Source organism: Geotrypetes seraphini, chromosome 3 (assembly GCF_902459505.1).
Source record: "Geotrypetes seraphini chromosome 3, aGeoSer1.1, whole genome shotgun sequence".
NCBI classification, from domain to species: Eukaryota; Metazoa; Chordata; class Amphibia; order Gymnophiona; family Dermophiidae; genus Geotrypetes; species Geotrypetes seraphini.
This window is the reverse complement of record NC_047086.1, coordinates 387,941,174-387,964,050: the sequence shown is the minus strand read 5'-3', so window position 1 is coordinate 387,964,050 and position 22,877 is coordinate 387,941,174. Positions and strand designations below refer to the sequence as shown.

General features: G+C 41.3%; 1 protein-coding gene across 2 annotated transcripts in view; it reads right to left on the bottom strand.

Annotated features, from left to right (window-relative positions):
- THADA (THADA armadillo repeat containing) overlaps positions 1–22,877 on the bottom strand; it is a 538,115-nt gene that overhangs the window by 136,926 nt on the left and 378,312 nt on the right. For both annotated transcript variants that reach the window (XR_004538762.1, XM_033937269.1), the window contains exons 32-33: positions 7,341–7,741; positions 6,514–6,626 (exon numbers count right to left, since the gene is read on the bottom strand). Coding sequence is in view for 1 of the 2 variants with exons in the window: in XM_033937269.1 (XP_033793160.1) it covers positions 6,514–6,626; positions 7,341–7,741 (514 nt within the window). In the remaining variant the exon portion in view is untranslated. The remainder of the gene's footprint in view (positions 1–6,513; positions 6,627–7,340; positions 7,742–22,877) is intronic.

The following is a 22,877-nucleotide window of genomic DNA, read 5'->3' as shown; positions in this document are numbered from 1 at the left end:
AAAGAGCCTTAGCCTATAGGAAGAGGAGATGCAAATGTTGAGAGCCTTAGCCAATAGGGAGAGGAGGAGATAGTGGATGTTACAGATGGGCCATTTGGCATTTATCTGCCATCATGTTACAATGTTTCTATACCCATAAAGTTCTATGACATCACAATGCAGGTGTAAAGAGCCTTAGCCTATAGGAAGAGGAGATGCAAATGTTAAGAGCCTTAGCCAACAGGGAGAGAAGGAGATAGTGGATGTTGCAGATGGGCCATTTGGCCTTTATCTACCATCACGTTTCTATGCATGTTCTACCTTCATAGCAGGCAAATCTAACTCATGCATATTTTTTCTGGGCATCCAATAAACCTGCCTGGCTAGGTGACTGTGTCCTGAGTACTGGGTTGAAAAACAGTGCTGTAAATGGTACGGCAATCTAATTTCGTAAACCAGGTAGTTGGCTTGTGTCTCAAGATTACCTCTAGTGGGCAGTCTATCATAATTCAGCTGGCTTCATTATTTCCCGAGAGGCTGATCTCGCTTCAAGGCACTGCATGCACAGGCTGGTAGCAAAGACTTTCTAAGTCAACACCAGCACTGGAGGTGAAACCAAGCCTGGATTGTACCGCCAAATTTATACGCTGACAAACTTGCTTCTATTTCACACCTAACAGCTTAACTAAGCATTTCCTCTCAATAAAGGCAGAAGCACTGCAACTATTTATTTGAAGTTGTTACAAATGCAGGGATTTTCTCCTGGATCCTTGAATGCAGTATCATCCTTCCGCCATGACGACTGCACTGCAACGAGGCTCAAAGTCACTTCCTTATGTGTTTTGAATTACAGAGTGAATTGAACTGGAAAGATGATCAGAGGAAGATTATTACATTGCAATTTTAAAATGGTCCTTTGAACTTTTCTAGCAAACAGGGCAATTTATTATTTTAAGAGGATTAAAAGCCATGAAATAGCATCTCTGGTAATCTATGGCCTGCCTACATGTCCAGGGACATTATCATTTGTACAGTAAAACACTAGTAACTGCATTGACCGAGAAGAAACTCTGTAAATAGTGATACCATTGAAACAATCTACAAAGCACGCGATGAGCTTTGGAAGGCACATCATATCTGAAGACCTGTCAGGTCTTAATAGCTCATGTAGTAGAATACCAGTCGTTATTGGTCCCCTTAGAAGGTATCACAAAGATTCCAAGATACACAAAATGGGACATAAGCTAGTGAGGAACTGGGATAGTTCTCCAAGATTAGAGATTGTAACTAAGGTAGAATAAGCCAGATATCGTACATGCAGAGGCCTTTATTAATCTGCAATCAGCAGAAGGGAAAAATACTGAAAATAGCTCTTCAGAACTATTAAGAATTCCTTTCATTTATGAAAGATTTATTTATTTTAGGTATTTGCCTATCAAAGTTATCTAATCAGATACTCAAGCGTTTCCCCTATCTGTCCTGGGGGGCTCACAAGCTATCTAATGTACCTGGGGGCAAAGGAGGATTAGGTGACTTGCTCAGGATCACAAGGAGCAGCGTGGGATTTGAACCCACAACCTCAGGGTGCCGAGGCTGTTGCTCTAACCCCTCCGCCACGCCTTCCTGAATTTAATGCACAGGTCTCCCTCCATATTTGTGAGTTTGTCATTCGAGACTTTGGTTATTCGACATTGCCCCCAATCTTTTGGCCGCCCTCTTCGCTCATCATTCCACAACTGACAAAAACTGCCATTGTTTTAAAGGGGTGCCACCTTAGTGCATGCGCACTACTATCCAATTACTGATTGGATCTTTTAACTCTCATCAAAGTGTGAGCTGCAACCTGGGAACCAATTGCCCCCTCCCCCCCCCCAAGCAAGAACTGAGGAGAGTATCTCTCCTAAATCAGGAGCCCGATCCGGGGATCCACTTTGCCATCGGGAGCTGGAACTGTCGCGATCTAGAGCTCGCGATCCAGATTGGTAGAGCCGGGCAAGGCATGCCAGCAGGATCCCGTTGGTAATCGTCACAGATCTCAAGGCGCAGCAGAATGGGCTAGAGGACACCCGAAAAAGCTCTCGTCCTAGGATGAGTCCAAGGAGGAGATCTCCAGCGACCCCCAAGAGTCTCATCGACTCTACCCTTGCCATTGAGCCCCCCCCCCACCCCATATGGTGAGTCACACTTCCTTCCTTTCTGATACCGGGGTTGCAACCATCTATTTGCAAATTTATGGTATTCACGAGGGGGGCTGCATCCCTAAGCCCTGTAGATAAGGAGGGAGGCCTGTACTGCTCATTCAGACAAGACTTTTCTCAGGGTTTTACAATAAGTTATTCACAATAAAACACCGAAACACAATAAAAAAACAAAACACTCCAATTTCTTCTACTAAAACCTAGTGGTTGACATTCAATCACCACCCCAGGAATGAAAATTTATAGGAAACTGAAATGTTGGCCAGTGAGTAAAGGCTCGTTATGAACTGGGATGTCTAAAGAGTTTTATACCTTTTTCTGTCATTCTCCCAGAGACCATGGCCAAAAAAAAAAAAAAAAAGATGAAACCATCAAAGCTATGAGTGTCTTATAATTATAAGAACATAAGAATTGCCTTACTGGGCCAGACCAATGGTCCAACTAGTCCAGCATCCTGTCTTCATGGAGGCCAATCCAAGTCATAAGTACCTGGCAAAAACCCAAATTGTAGCAGCATTCCATGCCACCGATCCAGAGCATGGTGTGGTTTCTACATGTCTGTCTCAACAGTAGACTATGGACTTTTCCTCCAGGAACTTGTCCAAACATTTTTTTTTAAGTGAAATCTGTTTTTATTAAGCAACAACCATAACAAAGGTAAACAGCAGGACAAAGATATTTCAAATATGGAAAACAAAGCTCCCTACCCCCAAGAGGACTGGACTCTGATGTCCTCTCAGGTTACAAAGTATCCCAACCCCCCAATGTCCCCCCAACCCCCCCCACCAAACCCCGCCCAGAACCCCACTCCCCCCAACCCCCCCAAATCAGACAGGCGGGATGGAATACGCTTGTAGTCTATTCAAGATACGACTACGAACCCGGGGAGGCAAACTGTCCAAATAAGGAGTCCAAATATGAACAAAGTTTCTACTCCGTCGGCGGGAGGAAGAAGCCAGAAGGGCCTCCCAACCGAGAAGGGCATGTAATTTATTCCTCCAGTACCAGAAGGAGGGAGGAACCTCCGCCAGCCAGAAATTCAATATACATTTTTTCCCCAAAATATAACATTTGCTCAAAAAACAATTTCTCCGCAGAGGTGTACACAGAAAACAAGGAAAAATGAGCGAACAACATATGATATACAGAAACAGGAACAGAAACTCGCAAGAGACCCTGAAGAAAGGAAGCTAGGGCCCCCCAAAAGCTCTGAATACTCTCACAACCCCAAAGACCATGAAAGTAAGAATTCACCTCCGTATGGCAGGTGAGACAGTAGGGGGTATCGACACATCCCATATGGTAGGCCCGGCTCTGGGAAGCATAGGCTCTCAACAAGGTCCTGAAGTGGCATTCTCGAAGCAGGAACACCGCGAAGAGCCCGAAGCAAAAAACCCGCCCCGAGCTCCCGCCCCAAATCCCTCTGCCAAGCCATCAGTACCAAGGAAAAATCCCGCGGTGGACCAAGCGCCCCAAGTTGCTTATGATATAAGGAGACCGAGATCCCAGAAGCTGAGTCTTCCCCCCCCTTCCAAAAAGTCTCGAAAACGAATCCCAAAATCCAAAGAAAGAGAGCTCCGAGGAAGAGACCGCACGTAATGCCGCAGTTGACAATGAGCAAATGGAAGACCCAAATGTCCAAACATTTTTTTAAACCAGCTACATTAACCTCTCTCACCACATCCTCTGGCAATGCGTTCCAGAGCTTAACTATTCTCTGTGTGAAAAAATATTTCTTCCTATTGGTTTTAAAAGTATTTCTCTATAACTTCATCGAGTGTCGCCTAGTCTTTTGTAATTCTTTGATGCAGTAAAAAAAATCGATCCACTTGTGCCCGTTCTACACCACTCAGTATTTTGTAGACTTCGATTGTATTTCCCCTTAGCTGTCTCTTTTCCAAGCTGATGAGTGGACTGAAAATCGCTGCTAACCAGGTAAGTCCTGGCTCTGCCTCAACTCAGACACAGCAATAACCAGAGTGGTCTCAGCAGATACTCAATGGCACTAGCCAGTAAGTTGCATTGAATATGCATTCTGGGGCTGACCAGCGGGATTTAACTGGGTAGGATCCTTCTTACCCAATTAAACTCTCTTCAGTATCTACCCCATACTAAATAAGTGCTTCATATATGTACCTTTCAAGTATTTAAAAAAGTTATTTTCTTCCACTCAAAATTAAGTAAATAATTCTTGTTCCTTAGGTTTTCCTCATACAACGAATATTCTGTTCTTTTAATCTTAAGTTATTAAGGTCCCTGTTTACTAAAACTAAGAGAGTAATTTTAAGACAGCAATAACAGAATCCCGGCTCACAGAAAACAGTGGGGTCATAATAAGTGAGGCATGCACACCAGACTATCACATCATGCTCCAAAATAGAAAAGGTAAGTGTGTGTGTGGGAGGGGGAGAGGGGGGGGGGGGTTGGTTACAAATCCAACCTGGGTTTCCAGCAAATGAAAATCACCCAACCTACAAGAGCAGAATGTCTACTCCTTTGAATAGAAAACTCAAACGCAATGGGCATAATGGTGTTATACGCCATCCCTGACCTAGACACGGAAGAGTGTCAGGACACTGCGAATCTCATCGCAGAAACTAACCTAAAATTCTACAAAATCCTGAGTGGAGTAGAACGGTTACAAGTGGAATGATTTTATACTCCATCAAAAATGACAAAGACTAGGGGACACTCGATGAAGTTACAGGAGGAAATATTTTTTCACTCAGAGAATAGTTAAGAGGCTGTGGTAAGAAGGATAGCGTAGCTGGTTTTAAGAAAGGTTTGGACAAGTTCCTGGAGGAAAAGTCCATAGTCTGTTATTGAGAAAGACACGGGGGAAGCCACTGCTTGCCCTGGATCGGTAGCATAGAATGTTGCTACTCCTTGGGGTTCCAGAATATTTTGTTACTCTTTGGGATTCCAGAATCTTGCTATTGTTTAGGATTCTGAATGGAATGTTGCTACTCCTTGGGTGTTCTCCTCATTCTACGTATATGTAGATGACCCAACATGCCAAAAAGCCCAACAGGTAATCCAACAACTCGAGGGATTAGGACTACACCAAACAGTGAAAGAACAAACCCACAGCAAAGGACACACCTTAGAGCAGTGTTTCTCGACTTCTTCAAGTCAAGTACCTCCTAAGCCTAACAAATACCAACCGAGTACCCCTAAGCTCCACCCCAGACCTTCACCCCCATAATAATAGTACTAATTGTAATACAATTTCTTCCATCCATTTTTCATATACACACAATATAATCTTATTAATACATAATGGTAACCACAAAATTAAAAAAAAACACAAATCACACTATATGCAGAGAAAATGTTAATTATCATTTATATTTGAGGGTTTTCAAAGAGGTCAAGGCAGACTTTAAAATATGCAATCAGTAACAACTAAAGAAAAATAGACACATATTGAGCAAAATATAGACAACAGATATAAATTCATAAAACTGACACATTTTGATCACTAAATTGAAAATGAAATTATTTTTCCTACCTTTGTTGTCTGGTGATTTCATGAGTCTCTAATTGCATTTCCTTCTGATTGTGCATCCAGTATTTTTTTCTTTCTGCCTCCTGCACCTTCCTTTCCTCTGGAGCCCATTCCCTTCTCCAACCAACATCTCTCTCTCTCTCTCTGTCCCTCCATGAGTCCAACTTTTCTTCCTCTATCCTCCACCTCTATTGGCAATCTATCTCCCTTTCTCTCTTTCACTGCCTATCTGTCTTGAGAGATCCAGGCATCTCTACCACTCCCTCTACTGCCACATCCAACATTTCTCCCTCTCTCATTCACCGGATCATGTGCAGCATCTTTCTCCACGGCCCACCAGCCCCATGCCCATTTCTCCTTCTATCACCCCTCTCCAACATCATGCCACATCTCTCCCTCCACCACCATGTCCAACATTCCTCCCCCTTGCATCCCCTTCAATCTGTCCCTCTGTTCCCTCTCCACCACCATATCCAACATTTCTCCCTCTCATCCTTCTATTCTCCATGCATCTCTAACGTAAATCTACCATATAAACTGAGATTTTTGGGCCAAACAATTGGTCCCAAAATGGGGGTCTTGGTTTATATTCAAGTCCTCTGGCCTGCGCCCCCTTCCCAGACCTGTTGCAGGCCTCCGGCAGGCCTGACTGAAGCCCTGGTGGTCCAGCGGTGAACCGTGACAGCAGCGATACTTCCCATGTCCTGACCCAGCCGACTAAACAATCCACCTCCCTCATTTATATTTGATAGTTAAACCTTATTTACAAATGCATTAACTCATTTATATTTTCTTCAGAATTAAGCCTAAACATTTGAGCAGAAATACCTATAATTGGGGCTACCAGCAATCTTCATAATCCAGTGTAAGAATTTTGCTGGACTTTTGGCTGATCGCAGAAGAACTTCATTAGAATCCATATGATAAACAACCTTCAGCACCTGCAGATACAAACCGTGTTGCTGATCAGTACATGCAATAAAAGCACTGCAAATACACACTACGGCATTAACCATGTTGATGACAGAAGCATCTACCTATTGCAAGGGGGAAATTATTGCCTCTTACAGCTCTCTCCCTCCATTGATTGCCTTTTTTGAATTAGGTATAAATGAATTACTAGCTCAATCAACATTCACTGATTTGGAGTTACTTTGGTTTTTTAAAGCTAAGTTATGATTAGATCAAATGGGTTGCATGTGAATGAGTTCTTTAATACTCCCTAGTTATTTCATTTCACTACGTAATTATATATACATATATATATATTTATTTTTTTTTAAAATTCCTGGGTAATAAGTGTTCTTTCTTAATTGTCTATGCCAGGGGTTCAATCTCTATCTAGTGTATCTGGGACAATGAGGGGATTAAGTGACTTGCCCAGGGTCACAAGGAGCAGTGAGGGATTTGAACCCCTGTGCCACACACTCCCACTTTTGAGACAATTTCCCACTGGAGCCCCAAAATAACAAGGATGGATCAACCCAACATTTTTGGCCTACCAGAACTTTTTATACATTCCAGATTTAAAAAAAAAAAAATAAATAAAATAAAAAAAAAAAAAAAATATATATATATATTTATTTATTTACAGCATCTACAGACCCAATGGTGCCTTGACAAATGTTACTGTAACACAAAGGTTAAATTCTTACCCCACAAAAACATTCAAGGTTTTTTTCCTTTTCGGTCATCTGAAGTAGAATCTCTTCTGTTCCAGACAAAATGCCCAGCACGTGGCTCCCTTCCTTGGGCATTGGCTGGGAATTTAGCTGTTTCATCCATGCTAGAATTGCTTCCAGGATCAGTAGACGCACCTCGTGAAAGTCCGACTGCAACAGCTGTATCACTATCGACGTCGGAGTCCCTGTTTTTAAGTTATCCACTGTTAAATCAGAATGAGCTCTCACTGATAAAGCAGATATGATAAGTTTGGTGAAATTCTGCAAATACTGTGTCAGTCCAGGTACAATGGCGGAGTGGCAAGAATCTTTCATCAGGTCAGAGTCGGTGATCACGGAGCTAATATCGTCCCAGAACCCTTCTGCCACAGTGTCTACAATAAAGCACAGAAAAGAGAAATGTAGCATACAACATGACTCTTTTAAATTCAAATTCTGGTAAAGAAATACATTAAACGGAAATGAACTACTTTCAAAGCCACGGTAAAGGCACTGAAGCTCACAGGAATTGAACGGTTCATAGACAACGGCGGGAAAGACAAAAGCGCGCGCCGCTGCGCCGCTCTAAATTACAGTTTTTAGGTGCTCCGACGGGGGGTTTTGTTGGGGAACCCCCCCCAGTTTACTTAATAGACATCGCGCCGGCGTTATGGGGGGTTTGGGAGGTTGTAACCCTCCACATTTTACTGTAAACTGAACTTTTTCCCTAAAAACAGGGAAAAAGTTCAGTTTTCAGTAAAATGTGGGGGGTTACAACCCCTCCCCCACTCCCCAGAACGCCCCCACAACGCGGCGCAATGTCTATTAAGTAAAGTGGGGGGGTTCCCCCCATGCCCCCCCCCGTCGAAGCCCTAAAAACAGTAATTTAGAGTGACGCGCGCGGCGCTCAATTGTCTGGGCGCGCCTTTGTCCCGGCGCGCTTTTGACCTGACACCGAATTGAATGGGCTTTGGTGAATTTACCCCGGCAGCCTTCACTACTGTGGCTTTGTAAAAGAGGCTCGTAAAGCCCAATATCAGTAGGAGTTGGACAGAAGAAAAATAGAGGAATTGGAGCTGGAGATTTGGAATACCAACTCTACAACTCTGATCAGCACAAGTTAGCTAAGCCCTTTGAAAAGTGTAATCACAGTTCAGAGAAGGTTCAAAGAAGAGCGACCAAGATGGTAAAGGGGATGGAACTCCTCTCGTATGAGGAAAGACTAAAACGGTTAGGGCTCTTCAGCTTGGAAAAGAGACGGATGAGGGGAGATAGGATTGACATCTACAAAATCCTGAGTGGATCGATTTTTCGCTCCGTCAAAAATTACAAGACTAAGGGACACTCGATGAAATTACAGGGAAATACTTTTAAAACCAATAGGAGGAAACAGTTTTCCACGCAGAGAATAGTTAAGCTCTGGAACGCTTTGCCAGAAGATGTGGTAAGAGCAGATAGCGTAGCTGGTCTTAAGAAAGGTTTGGAGAAAGACATGGAGGAAGCCACTGCTTGCCCTGGATTGGTAGCATGGAATGTTGCTACTCCTTGGGTGTTGGCCAGGGACTAGAGTGACCTGGATTGGCCACCATGAGAACAGGCTACTGAGCTTGATGGACCATTGGTCTGACCCAGTGAGGCTATTCTTATGTTCTTAATCCAGAAGCACCAGTACTTTACAAAATTAATAAAGTGCAAATTATCCCCCCTCCTTTTACTAAATCGCGATAGTGTTTTTTTTTTAGCGCAGGGAGCCATGCTGATTGCTGTGCGCTGCTCCCAACACTCATAGAGTTCCTATGAGCATCGGGAGCATTGCTCAGTATTCAGTGCGACTCCCTGCGCTAAAAACTGCTATTGCGGTTTAGTAAAAGGGGAGGGGGGTATGTTTGCTAAAAACCACAAAATTAATAAAGTACAAAACCATTTGCTAAAAAACTGCATAAAACAGTCACACATATTCTACATATGGATTATTTTCTTTCTATTTTTGAGGTCGACTAAGCTGCTCACCCAATATTTAAAAACAAACACACTTCCTTTTCATCTACTGCTCTCTTGACAGCTGGCTTAATTTGATGACATGTACTAAAGAACTTCACAAGACAGTACACTACCAAGAGCAGAATTCAAAGTAGGAAGTACCTTGGACAGTATTCACAGGGAGATGATATCTGGAAAAAGGATGTTTCAGAATGCATTGCTTTATTAATTAGATTTTCCTAGCAAGCTCCTTTCAACTTTCTGCCACAGTATCTTTTCCTGAAAGAGTCACGGAACATGACCAAGTACAAAAAAAAGGACCAGCAATGCAAGTAAAACTATTCTGGATGGTTTAACAGGCTTCCACTTAACAACAAATCAGGCACAGATGTCAGGAAACCACCTCAATAGATCCTTATGTGTCTCTTGATTTTTTTTTTTCCCCTCCATGCTCCTCTTGCATACTTAAACCAGCTGCAGCTGTAAGATGATGTTCATACAACAGATGCTTCCAATTCTATTTTTTGGTTGACCCTTTGGTTGTTTATTGGTTGAACTTTATTTTAGAACAAAATACCTAAGTGAGAAGTTCAGACAAGGTACCTATTTTAATCCTAACTTTATATTAAAAAAATAAGATCCCAGAACCAGATCCAGTAAAGCACAAATTTATACTTGTTCAGAAGAAAATGTAAATGTGTGCGTGTATTCTCTGCATGTATAATTAGTATTTTTAAAAATATGCATGCATATTACAACCCCACCACCACTCTGTACAAACTACACTCCTGGGAATGCCTATTTGCACACTGGGCCTGATTTTATTAAATGTTGACTAGCCAATTTCCAAGTGGAACTTAATCTTTTTTTTAATTGGCTGGGATGCACTAGGGTGGGACCTAAAGCCGTGATTGGCTCAGGTTCCTAAGGCCCCTCCCAAAGGAGGAGACTTTAAGCACCTGGGCCAACCAGAGTCTTAAGCCTCCTTCCCAGTACATTCTGAGATGCACTGGAAGTGGCCTAAGACTCCGATTAGCCAGATACCTAAAGCCACTCCATAGGAGTGGCCTTAGGGGCTTATTCACATATACAATTATGCTATGTAATTTCATAAAAGCCCCATTAAGACTTTACATGTGGAAAAAAGCTTTATATCCTCTACATCTTACCATAAGTATAATGCCTGGTTCAGCAATAAGAACCTGTGGCAAGAATTGTATTCAGGTTTGTTGTTGGTAGGTGCCATTGCCTCATGTTTGAGTCCTAGCGACATCATCAAGTTTTCATGGCAGAATACGGAAGTAGATTGCCAGGCCTTTCTTCTTCACAGTATCAATTCAATGCTGTTGCTATTGTCACATCAAACGTGATCCTCCGCCTCCAACACTGCCCGTCTGCTGCAGCCCAGATGGCTGGTACATCGTTAGGCCGATATCTCCACTGAAACCCGTCCGCCTTGGGAGGCCCTGCTGGTAGTGAAACTACCGAAGGCATAGCTTTCAGCTTCTTAGATGCATGTAAACCCCAGTGGAAGGACAAGCCCATGTACCATGACTGGACATAAATTCACTAGGCTATCAGGCTGACCACACTCACCAGGCTGCATTTTCTGAATTTCAGGGAGTGAGAAATGCCATTTCAATCTGGGCACCAATGGATCAGAAACATCCAAGGATCATTCCTACCCCCTACCACCCGAGAGACTCTTGGTAAGAGCTGGGCTTGGGGATTATGTAAGTGGGATAGTCATCTGCTGCCACGGTGGGAGAAGATCAGGGGTTGGAATGAGGCAGGTTTTTCCCCCATAGTCCCTTTAAGAGACAGCAGCCTGATTTGAGGCCTGCTGTTTGCATTACTGCAACCAGGAATCTACAGCGTTCTTGGCTGCAGCAATGCAAATCTGTGGGATCTGGAAACTTTTATTTCTATATGGAAGCCTTGGAAATGGTTGCTTCTACTGGACCTGCTGGCACATATCTATGTATCTGTCAGTATCCTTCTACTTATTTTATGGAAGTTCCTGCATTTGGCAGAGCCTTTCGTCAGGTCCAGGAAAAACTGAGCACATCCTAACCTGCACGCTTCAATTCCCAACCTATCTAAAGCGGGCCTTCGCGTGTTTATTTGATCATGCTTTCAAGGAGTAATACGCTTTCAAATGACATTCTAAAGAAGTGTTGAAAAGGTCAGACAGCAGAGCTGCCAGAACTTCCATAAGAGTCTTTAATATCTTTGGATCTATGCTCTGCAGCCCCACGGCCTTGTCTACTTTTAAGTTGAGCTAGTTACTCGTGAAAACAATTTTCTGAAAATCATTTCAAGCCTATCTTGCTTCAGCTCTTACGTATTTGTGTCTGGTTTTTTTTTTTTCCAGTCCTATTCCCAGCTCTTCCTCAGTAACAGTAAACACTGAACAGAAATACTTGTTAAGCAATTTCCTTTTCTTCATCGACCTCTACATAATTTCTGAGACTCAAAATGCCACTTTTGCACTTCTTCCTCTTATACGTATGCATCTTTTAAAAAAATCTTATCTTCCCGTTTTACCATATTAGGCATTTTTATTTGCAGCCGTACCTATGCTCTCAACACTTTCTCAGTTTCTCTTAACTTTTCCACATCTTCCTCTCTTCGAGATATTGAGAATATGAACCTTGTCTTCCATTCTTTTTCATCTAATTGAAAACTATAGTGACATCTCTTTCCTTTTATTTACTTTTCTAACACATAGGGCTCCTTTTACTAAGCTACGATAGCGTTTTTAGCGCGTGCAGAATTTAATCACGCGTTAAACCCACGCTACGTGGCTAGAACTAACGCCAGCTCAGTGCTGGCGTTAGCGTCTAGCGCGCGGCAATTCTGTGCGCGCTAAAACCGCTATCGCAGCTTAGTAAAAGGAGCCCATAGAGTTATCTCCATTCAGTTTTTCCTACTTATCTTCTACTTCTCTTGGATTTTCCCAACTAGCCAATGATTCTCTGAGGTATTTCCACATTTAAACAAAGTTTAGCTTTCCTGAAAAGCTGGGATTGTCATCTTTGAATGAACCATCACCAGCTGTGTTCTAAAACTGAGCACCATCAGCCAATGACCACTGGATCCCAGATGATCACCCATTACACCTCAGGAACATTTTCCCTTTTGTAAGCAGTTGAGCTGCCTGATTCCTGATTTGAATTGATTCACTGATTTAATTAGGCTGAATCGATTCGTTCTCGGGAAAAACCAGACTCACTGATTCAGTGCAGGTCCATAAGGGGGGTGCTCCGAGGACTGTTGTCATCATGATCCGGGAACTTCTCTGCAGCATCAGCCTTCACAAAATGCTGCTCTTTCTGGCGTCGGGCCTGACTTTCTGCCAGGTCCTGCCTTCGCAGAAACAGGAAGTAGGCAGGACCCGTCAGAGAAGAAGGTCTGACACTGGCAAGAGTAGTGAGTTGTGAAGGCTGCGCTGATGACGGTGTGTGTGTTGGGGGGGGGGGGCTGACAGAGAAAAAGAGCAAGTGAAAGATGAATGGAGGGGAGCCAGATCTTGGGGAAGGAGGAGGAAAAATGTCTTACTACAGGGCAGGCAGGGAAGGAGATGGCCTGGAGACAAGGGGGAGATCAGATAAATCAGTGGGGAAGAGTGGGAGAGGCTGAAGTTAGGGAGGGAGGAAATGAGAGAGATGCTAGGACAGGAAAGCTGGAAGAGGAGAGGGGAGAGTGAGAAATGAGGAGGGGAGAGTGGGAAAAATGCTAAATCCACAAAAGGAGAGAGAGAGAGAGATGCTTGCCTTGGGATGAGGGTTGTAGGAGGAGAAAGGGAACAGAGGGGGCAAAGCTGGACAGAAGAAGAGGCAGGACCATAGGGGGAGGGAAGGGGACACAATGGATGGAAGGGGCAGAGAGAGAGAGAGAGAGAGAGAGCAGATGCATGGAAGGGAGAGAGAGGCCAGATACTGGATGGAAAGAATAAAGAGGAGGATTAAAGCACAAATGACAAAAGGAATAAAAAATGTTTTTTGTTGCTTTATTGTAGCTGTATTGATAAATGTTTATAAATAGAAAATGGAAAATAAAATAATCTTTTTATTAGACTAATTTTAATACATTTTTTTTTTTTTACTAACCAGGTCTGGACAGGATACTGACCTGAAAAATGAGGTTTTGGCCTCTGAAAGCTAATTTAAAAAAAAGATTAGTCCAATAAAATTGTATTTTCTTATTTTGTTATACTAATCATGTTTTCTATTCCACGTTTACCTATTCAGTTCAAGGTTTCAAGGTTTATTAAATATTTGATGAATCGCTAAATCTGATTACAAAGCGATGTACATAATTATAAAATTGGATAGAATTAAACATTAATACAAAATAAATAAACATTAAAATTAAGACAGGACAGACATTAGTTGGAGGGGAAGGAGGGTAAAAAGTTACATCTGTTATATCAAGAAAACATATATGGAAAAAACATAAAAGGAAACTAGGTATTTATAAAAGGAAAAATCATAAAATCAAGAAAGTTTAAATGTTAAAAGCATCTTTAAAAAGGTATGTTTTCAGGGATTTTTTAAAAGAAAGGATATCTTTTTCGTTTTTGATATGTTGGGGCAAAGCGTTTCACCTCTGAGGACCAATAACAGAGAACATGTCTGATCTTCGTGTGCCTATTACTTTCAAAGAGGGAACAACTAGTAAATTTTGAGAGGATGACCTAAGTGCACGTGCGGAGCTGTGGGGAATTAGCATTTTTGATATAAACTGAGGTTCATTGTTAACCAAGGTTTTATATATAAGTAACAAGATCTTAAACCATATGCGATGGCTAATAGGGAGCCAATGAGCGTCAATAAACAATGGTGTTACGTGATCATATTTCCTGGCGTTATAAATCAATTTGATAGCAGTGTTTTGAATAATTTGCAAACGTCGTTTTTCTTTTTGAGCAATGTTAAGCAGTAAAGAATTACAATAATCCATTTTGGCTATTACTAAAGAATGAATCAAAATATTGCGTGATTTGGGCTCAAGAAATTTGGAGATGGATCGTATTAAGCGTAGTTTATAGAAGCATATTTTAACAATATTATTGATATGGTCTTTAAATTCTAGGTTGTCATCAATTATAACTCCTACGATTTTTAATTTGGGAACGATTTCAATTGAAGTATTGCTAAGAATAAATGGTAACTTCAGGCCGATGTCTTTTTTCCAGTTAAAGATCATTGCCTTTGTTTTATTTATGTTTAAAGCTAATTTATTGTTGTTGAGCCAATTTTGAACTAATTCCAGTTTTTTATTTAATGATTTAATGTCTTCATGATTTTCAGGATTAAATGGATGAATCAGTTGAATATCATCTGCGTACGAGAAAGCAGTAAAGCCAACAGACTGGCAAAGATTCAGTAGTGGTGAGAGAAAGATGTTAAACAAGAGGGGTGATAAAATAGGTCGAATTACATTACAAGAGGTTGGGTCAGTTACCCATAAAGTTACAATGGACAGTTTGACATGGACATTCAATTCGGTTGCTAGTATAAGTAGATCAGTACAACTATTAATACAATTAGATTGTAGTTACAAATACATAGTTACAAGTACAAGAAAGGTCATCATTGGCTCTTCGTTTTGTCCCAGGAGTTGCATTAGAGTTAGACAGTGTTGGAATGGGCTTTTACAATTGTCATTCAGTTAATTCAGGGTTGGCTCTCTGTTTTGGTAGAGAAATGCTTTTAAAAGTTTTCGGAAACTGAGATAGCGGTCACAAGATCGTAGTGTAAGCAGTAGTTGGTTTAATCATTTTGCTAATTGATATTGAATGGATAAGGTAATTTGCCTGGTAGACTTTATATTGTTGCATGCTGGGAATTTTAAGTGGAAAAGTATCTGTTGGAGGCACCCTGGAGTAGGGTGGCTAACTGTTAGGTAGTCGGGGGCATTCCCTCTTAGGATCTTAAAGGCAGTGATGCCTAGTTTAAACTTGATCCTCACAGTTATAGGCAGCCAATTTAGTTTCATATAGTAGGGTTGAAGGAGTTCCGAGTCCCATAATCCATTTATGACTCTTAACGCTGCATTTTGAACTAGTTGAAGATATGATATTAATGTTTTAGAGCATAGAATTAGTGTTACATTACAGTGGTCTAGTTGAAATAGGATTAGGGATTGCACTAAGGTTCGGAAGGCCTCCGTTTTGAAGTATTTTCTGCTAGATCTTAGCTTTCTCATCACAAAGAAAGATTATTTTATTATTAATTGTACATGGCTTTTCATGGATAGGTGGCTATCTATTTCTATTCCCAAGATTCGGGATTGTAGTTCTGGTGGAAAGTCTGAATATTAGCTCAAACAAGAAACCGCAGAAAGATAAAGAGAGACATCAATATATGAAAAATGTAAGAGAAGTTGGGAAAGTAGTCAGGAAAGCAAAGATGCGAAAAGAAGAAAAATATAGCCAATAAGGAATAAATCTTTAAAAAAAAAAAAAAAATAAAAAGGATAGTGGCAGAAGGAAGTGGCACTGTGAGACTCAAAACTGAAAAAGAAGAATATGCAGAGGTTGACTTAAAAAAACAGAAATTTAGTTTATATACTGTATATTTCTGTTTAGCTTTCAGAGGGTTGAGGACCACAGAAAACTGACACAAAGAAGAATAGAAGCAAATAGTTTTCAAAAGACTGTATTGATGAGGAGTGATGGGGGTTGGGTAGAAGACTACTGCTAGGAGTTCACCGCCGCCATTTTTAACCCCTACACCAACAAGGCATAAGCATCCAGGAATCACTCCTTGCCTCTACTAGTAGACACCAGGGAAACCCTTGGTAGGTACTGGGGTGGTATTGAGGGGACTGTAAAGAGGGTGGTATCAGGAGAGCTTGCTTGGCAAGAGGGGATCAGGGGGAGGGAATGGGGTAGGGGGTTCTTGGTTTTGGAAGCAGCAGGCATTCATATTTTGGAAAGAGTAACTCTTTTTTCCCCATGTGCACCTTTATAAAATCATAGCTCCTTTCGGACTTACCCTTCTATTTATTGACACCCTTCTAGGTTTGTTTTTAAATAAAAAGACGTGTGTGTGGTAGACTCTTTTGTAAAATACTGGAGAAAAGTGCACATTCTGACTTGGATGTCGCAATTCCTATTTCAAGGTTCTATATAAAATGGGCCTTTAAATGCCTTCATAGTACGATTCCAGTTCTATTCTCCAAGGTGCCTGTTATAAATTTACCCACATTGTAATTTAAAGAGTTAAAATTCCATTTGATTTGCAGTTTGATTATGTGAAATGATGCGCGTCACTTGTTTATTTTGCAATAGGTCGGAAAACAATGACAATTAAGGTTTTTAAAAAATTCAAGCATCAGACTGGTCTACAGCCCCAAAGCACTGATGTATGTTTCCCTGTATTTAGATCAACCATTTTATAACCTCGGCTCTACTTCCTAAACACATAATTCTAAAATCAAAATACAATTCATCCCAACGACATAGCTACAATTTACTAATTATAATCTCACCGTACCGGTTTCTAATAGAAAAATCTTTTCCATCAGAAAGACTCAGAAATTGCTAAACATTTAAATTTAGCTCACGCCTTTTTCAGTAGTAACTCAAAGTGAATTACATAGAAACATAGAAATAGACGGCAGATAAGGGCCACGGCCCATCTAGTCTGCCCACCCCAATGACCCTCCCCTACCTTTCTCTGTGAATAGATCCCATGTGTCTATCCCATTTGGCCTTAAAATCAGGCACGCTGCTGGCCTCAATAACCTGAAGTGGAAGACTATTCCAGCGATCAACCACCCTTTCAGTGAAAAAGAATTTCCTGGTGTCCCCGTGCAGTTTCCCGCCCCTGAATCTGAGGCAATGAAGAATCATGTGACTTGATAAGGATCACGAGAAGTATCAGTGGGATATGAATCCTGGTTTCCCAGATTCCGAGCCTGCCGCTCGAAACATTAGACCAGCGTCTCGCAAACTTTCCAGCCAGCGGCACACTAAATACAGTGCCCCGGCTGGAAGGCACCCAGAAATACGCGGATGTCAACGCAATGATGTCATGTGCGAAGGCCCATCTGGCCGTAACCCATTTCGGTGGAGGGATCCGGGAGGTGCAGGGAGAAGAGGAGAGACGCCGGCCAGGAGGAGACTACAGGACGCGAGAGGCACATCCTATAGGCAGTCTGCCGGCGTGGATGACTCTTCTCCTTGCCAGTGTGTCACGGCACACCTGAAATCTCAGGAGGCACACAGTTTGCGATCCACTGCACTATCAAGAAAGTAGCACTTACCCAGATTTGTGTCTTAAATTAACAGCATTAACAAACAAAATCTCTACCTTCACTGAGTCCACAATGTATCTGCACAGGTGTGGCCCACTTACAGGCTTGCCTCTTTTTAGGGTGGTGTCGGCCCTTTGCTTTGATGTTGCTTGCTAAGGGGGTAGGGTCTGACGCCATTTGCAAATTTATATTTATATAAAAATGTATAGCCAAGACTATCTACAGTTCTTGGAGGGGTAAAGATACACATACACAAATGACCCATTCAGTAAGAAGAAACAAGAAAGACCATCGGTCACAGAAAGAAGAGGATTTCTTCTTATCTAGGGCCTGCCTCCTTTTCAGGGTGGTTTCAGCAGCTCTTCAAAATAAACTTCTGACCCTTAAGAAGGACCTCAGGATTCTTCACAGTCGGATTCAGCAACAATTATTTGAACTGCAGTTTGAAATGGAATTGACACTGAAGCCACAACCTCAGTGGCATAAACGTTTGCATCCCAGCTGGATTGGCATTCCTTCCAGAAGCTTTTGGCTTCGATTTGATGTGGTTGGTTCTCACACTAAGATAATATTTAGCATCAAAACAGTTGATACCATGATAAAGTTGTCAAGGACCAGTTCTATCACAGAGGTAGTTCTACCTGCCTGAGGCAAAATTGAAGCCTCAAGGATTCTTCTGCCCTTTTTCTATTAAAAATTGTAAAGGCCAATACTGGACAGTTCTCAGAAGGGGAGGAAATTTCCTCCTGTTTGGCCAAAAGGTATATACTTGGCTGTAGTTTTGGATCTTTACAAATTGTCAGAAACATAGAAACATGATGGCAGATAAAGGCTGAAAGGCCCATCTAGTCTGCCCATCTGCAGTAACTATTATCTCTTTCACTCTCTGAGAGATCCCATGTGCCTATCCCACGCCTTCTTGAATTCAGACACAGTCTCTGTCTCCACCACCTCTTCCAGGAGACTGTTCCATGCATCTACCACCCTTTCTATAAAAAAAGTATTTCCTTAGATTACTCCGGAGCCTATCACCTCTTAACTTCATCCTAGGCCCTCTCATTCCAGAGTTTCCTTTCAAATGAAAGAGACTCGACTCATGCACATTTACATTACATAGGTATTTAAATGTCTCTGTCATATCTCTCCTCTCCCGCCTTTCCTCCAAAGTATACAGATTGAGATCTTTGAATCTATCCCCATACACCTTATGATGAAGACCACACATCATTTTAGTAGCCTTCCTCTGGATCCACTTTAACCTTTTTATATCTTTTTGAAAGTGCGGCCTCCAGAATTGTACACAATATTTGTATGAGGTCTCACCAGAGTTTTATACAGGGGCATCAATACCTCCTTTTTCCTACTGGCCGTATCTCTCCCTATGCAACCTAGCATCCTTCTAGATTTCACTGTCACCTTTGCAATCTGTTTGGTCACCATTAGAACATCACATACAATCACACCCAAGTCCCGCTCTTCTGTTGTGCACATAAGTGCTTCACCCCCTAAACTGTACCGTTCCGTTCCTTGGGTTTTTGCAGCCCAAATGCATGATCTTGCATTTCTTAGCATGGAGTCATATTGGTAAGGTGAGCTCACTACCAGACAAAACTGCTTGGGAAGGTCATAGCAAATGTTGCAGTTTCTTGGGTTTTGGCCCAAAGCATCAATGGAGAATGATAAAGATCTCAATAACTTTTCTCAGTCCAATCATAAACATGATTGTGATCCAACCTCAGTATCTTAGCCATCTCAACATTTAGGCTACTTTTGTCTACCGTGGCAAATTCTTGTTGTTCGACCTTCACCCCCAAAGATCTCATGGAACTGATGAATGAATCTTCAATTCTCACTATTCTTGATAACCCTAGATGAATGGGTCTCTGCAAAATTTGACTCCTGCTACAGAAGTTATACACAAATAATAATAAAATATTCTTTCTCTAGTCTTACATCAGAATACTATAACAGCAATCTGAGTGATGCTCTTTATTAACTCTGAGAGCCTGCTATGTCATTTTTCTAGGGAAACAATACACTGTTGTTTAAAAATAATGAAATCATTGTCTACTAGAATCCAATACTCAGAATAGTTAAAGGACAATGTTTGTGCCGTTACAACAGGCAGTATGAATGTCTAGCCAGGTAGGAGTGTCTTCCTGGCTAGATGCTACTTACAAAAAAAAAAGGTAACTGATAAACCATTCTGGTTTGGATTTCTCTCTCCTTAGCTAGTAGGATATCCAATTTTCCACCAAGCCATAAATGTTAAGAAGTTACAATTGGATGTATATTATAGGCACAAAATGAAATTGTACTGAAATAAATACTGTAAAGAAACCTACCAGCCCAAATGAAACAAATGGGTATCTAACATAGGAACATGATGGCAGAGAAAGGCCAAATGGCCCATCCAATCTGCCCATCCGCAGTAACCATTATCTCTTCCTCTCTTCTTCAGAAATTCAGTCAAAACAGTACACCTCGTTGCTGGGTCTTCATCCTCACACTAGCAAGCAGATGAATACATGATTGTTTATGTTTATCATTATTGTTTAGAAGAGCAAATATTAAACTTATGAAAGAACATAAAAATTGCCATACCGGATCCAACGAAAGGTCCTTTGTCCACTACCCTTTTCTATCAGTGGCCAACCTACATCACAAGTACTTGCTGGGATCCCAGAAGTCAACTAGATTTCCAGGATCCCAGAAGTCAACTAGATTTCAAGGTTTATGGATTTTAACTTCAAGACGTGCTCAAACTTTTTTTTTTACCAGCTAAGAACATAGGAATATAAAAATAGCCATATTGGATCAGATTGATGGTCCATTTTGCTCAGTATCATGCTTCCAACAATGGCTCTTCCCTTCTTCTCTACTGGCTATTTTGAAAAAGGCACTAATTCAGCAAAGAATATCATGATGCCTTTGTAAAGATGTAATTGCAACTTGAGCACCATGCCCAGGCTAATTCTATAAATGGGCACCTCCATTTAGGTATGCAGTAGGAGCCTATTTTATAACGGAAGGGAAGATTGAGATACCAGACCTGGGGGGGAGGGGGGAAAGGGGAGATGTCAAACCATCGAGGGTAGAGGGGAGGAGGAAGAAAGGAGAGAGAGATGGAAGAGAAGACAGACATGCCTGATCAAGAGGTTGGGTGGGTGAGGTGAGGAAAGAAGGAACGGAGAGGAGAGACATGCCAGAGTATGGAGGAGTGGGGATAGAAAGAGAAAGGAGAGAGAAAAATAGACAGAGGGACAAAGCTGGAATGAATCATGTAAAAAGGAAAGAGAGGGCACAGGCTAAATGGAAGGGAGAGAGGGTAGACAGTGGATGGAAGGAGCAATGAAAGAGGGGAGGTGCCATATGGAAGGAAGAAAATGAAGAGAAAATGAGGAAAGCAGAAACCAGGAACAACAAAGGTAGAAAAAATACATTTTTCTTTTTATTATTTTATGATAAAGTAGTATTGTAGCTGTGTTGATAAACTTTTATAAATAGAAAATGGAAATAAGGTGATCTTTTTATTAGACTAATTTTAATATATTTTTGACTAACATTTGGAGAACATCTGACCTGAAGAAGATGGTTTGGGCATCTGAAAGCTAATTGAAAAAGTACTAGTCCAATAAAATGATATTATCTTATTTTCCATCTTTTGTTTTATTTCTATTTGTTAATTTGTTATTTGTCCATCTGCTATCTTTATATTTTGCACATATTTTGTTTCTGTGGTGGTATTACACTGTATGCAGAGTCTGGCTTCTTGGCAGTTCAGTTTAACTTTTGTCTACATATTTTAAAATTTTAGTTTGTGATTATTTATTCCATTCTGTGTAAATGAAAAAGACATCGTTTTCTGCTAGCATTGACTGTGCAAGATCATTTTGTATTAATCTAGCTTGTTTAGTTTTACAGTGGGTGTATTGATGTTCTAGTGCTCACTGCAGTATATAAGATGCTGCCTTTTCCTAGTTACACCCTTGTGTGACTTATGGATTACTACTAAAAATATTTTTTTATATAAAGAAGGAGATGTCAAAAAATGATCAGCCCCGGGTGTCAAATATGCAAGGTATGCCACTGATAGTCTTACTGAATTTGAAAAAATGTATAAATAATGATCAGACACGAAGAATAGATACAAAGCCTTTTTTATTTTGATTTTTCTGGAGTGTAATTGGAATTTGTAATCTGTGGAAATGTGCATCTCTTCTCATGTTTTACACAGTACGAGGAAATGCATTTCAGTTTTCTATTTTTCCAGTGTTCTACTTGCATAGAGGTTTGTCTTCCTGGGCTTCAGGTTTTGTCTGCATATTTGTATTTTTAATTTTTAGTTACTTATGACGGTCTACTAGCCACCAGAACAGCAAAAATAGACCACCACCTCTCAAATCTGCTGATCACGACGACCAACTACAAAACATTCACAAAAGAACTGAAAACCATACTATTCAAGAAATTTGTTCATTGATCTAACCAAACCGTATCGACCCTTCCCAGATCCCGATGCATACTATAGCTATCAACCTTGTAATCTCCCTGGGAATGCCCAGGCTAATTTCTTGTTATAAACCGCCTAGAACTGAAAGGTATTGGCGGGATAGAAGACATCAATGTAAAATGTAATGTAATGTATTTGTTGAGAAATCTGTTTTGGTAGCAGTGCAGCTTATGCTGTTGGTATTCTGGATTAGAGAATGACACAGTGACAAAATTCATCACTGTTCCCGTCCCCGCGGATAACCGTGGGAAATAATCCCATGTCATTTTTTAGTGTCTATTTCAACCTCGGTCCTTCTACACCAGCATTCTTCAAAGCAAAGCTTGCGGCTCAGTGGTTGTGTCCATTCATACTCTGATCCTTATGTGAGCCAAGGATAATGAAGCCATTGTGACATCACTGATGTGATTGGCTCTTAGGCACTGGTGGAATGAGGCATTATGACATCACAATATCTGCTCTGGATACCAGAGACTGTCATAAGAACATAAGCATTGCCTCCGCCAGGTCAGACCAGGGGTCCATTGCGCCCGGCAGTCCGCTCCCGCGGCGGCCCTCCAGGTCCATGACCTGAAAATGTTCCCTACCTAACCTAAAAGTCCATATCCTATTTGCTCAGTGTCCTGTGAGGTAAACCTCTATCTGTACCCCGTTATTCCCTTCGCTTCCAGGAAGTCATCCAGTCCCTTTTTGAACCCCAGAATTGTACTCTGGCTTATCACCTCTCCGGGAAGCACGTTCCAGGTGTCTACCACCCGTTGAGTGAAGAA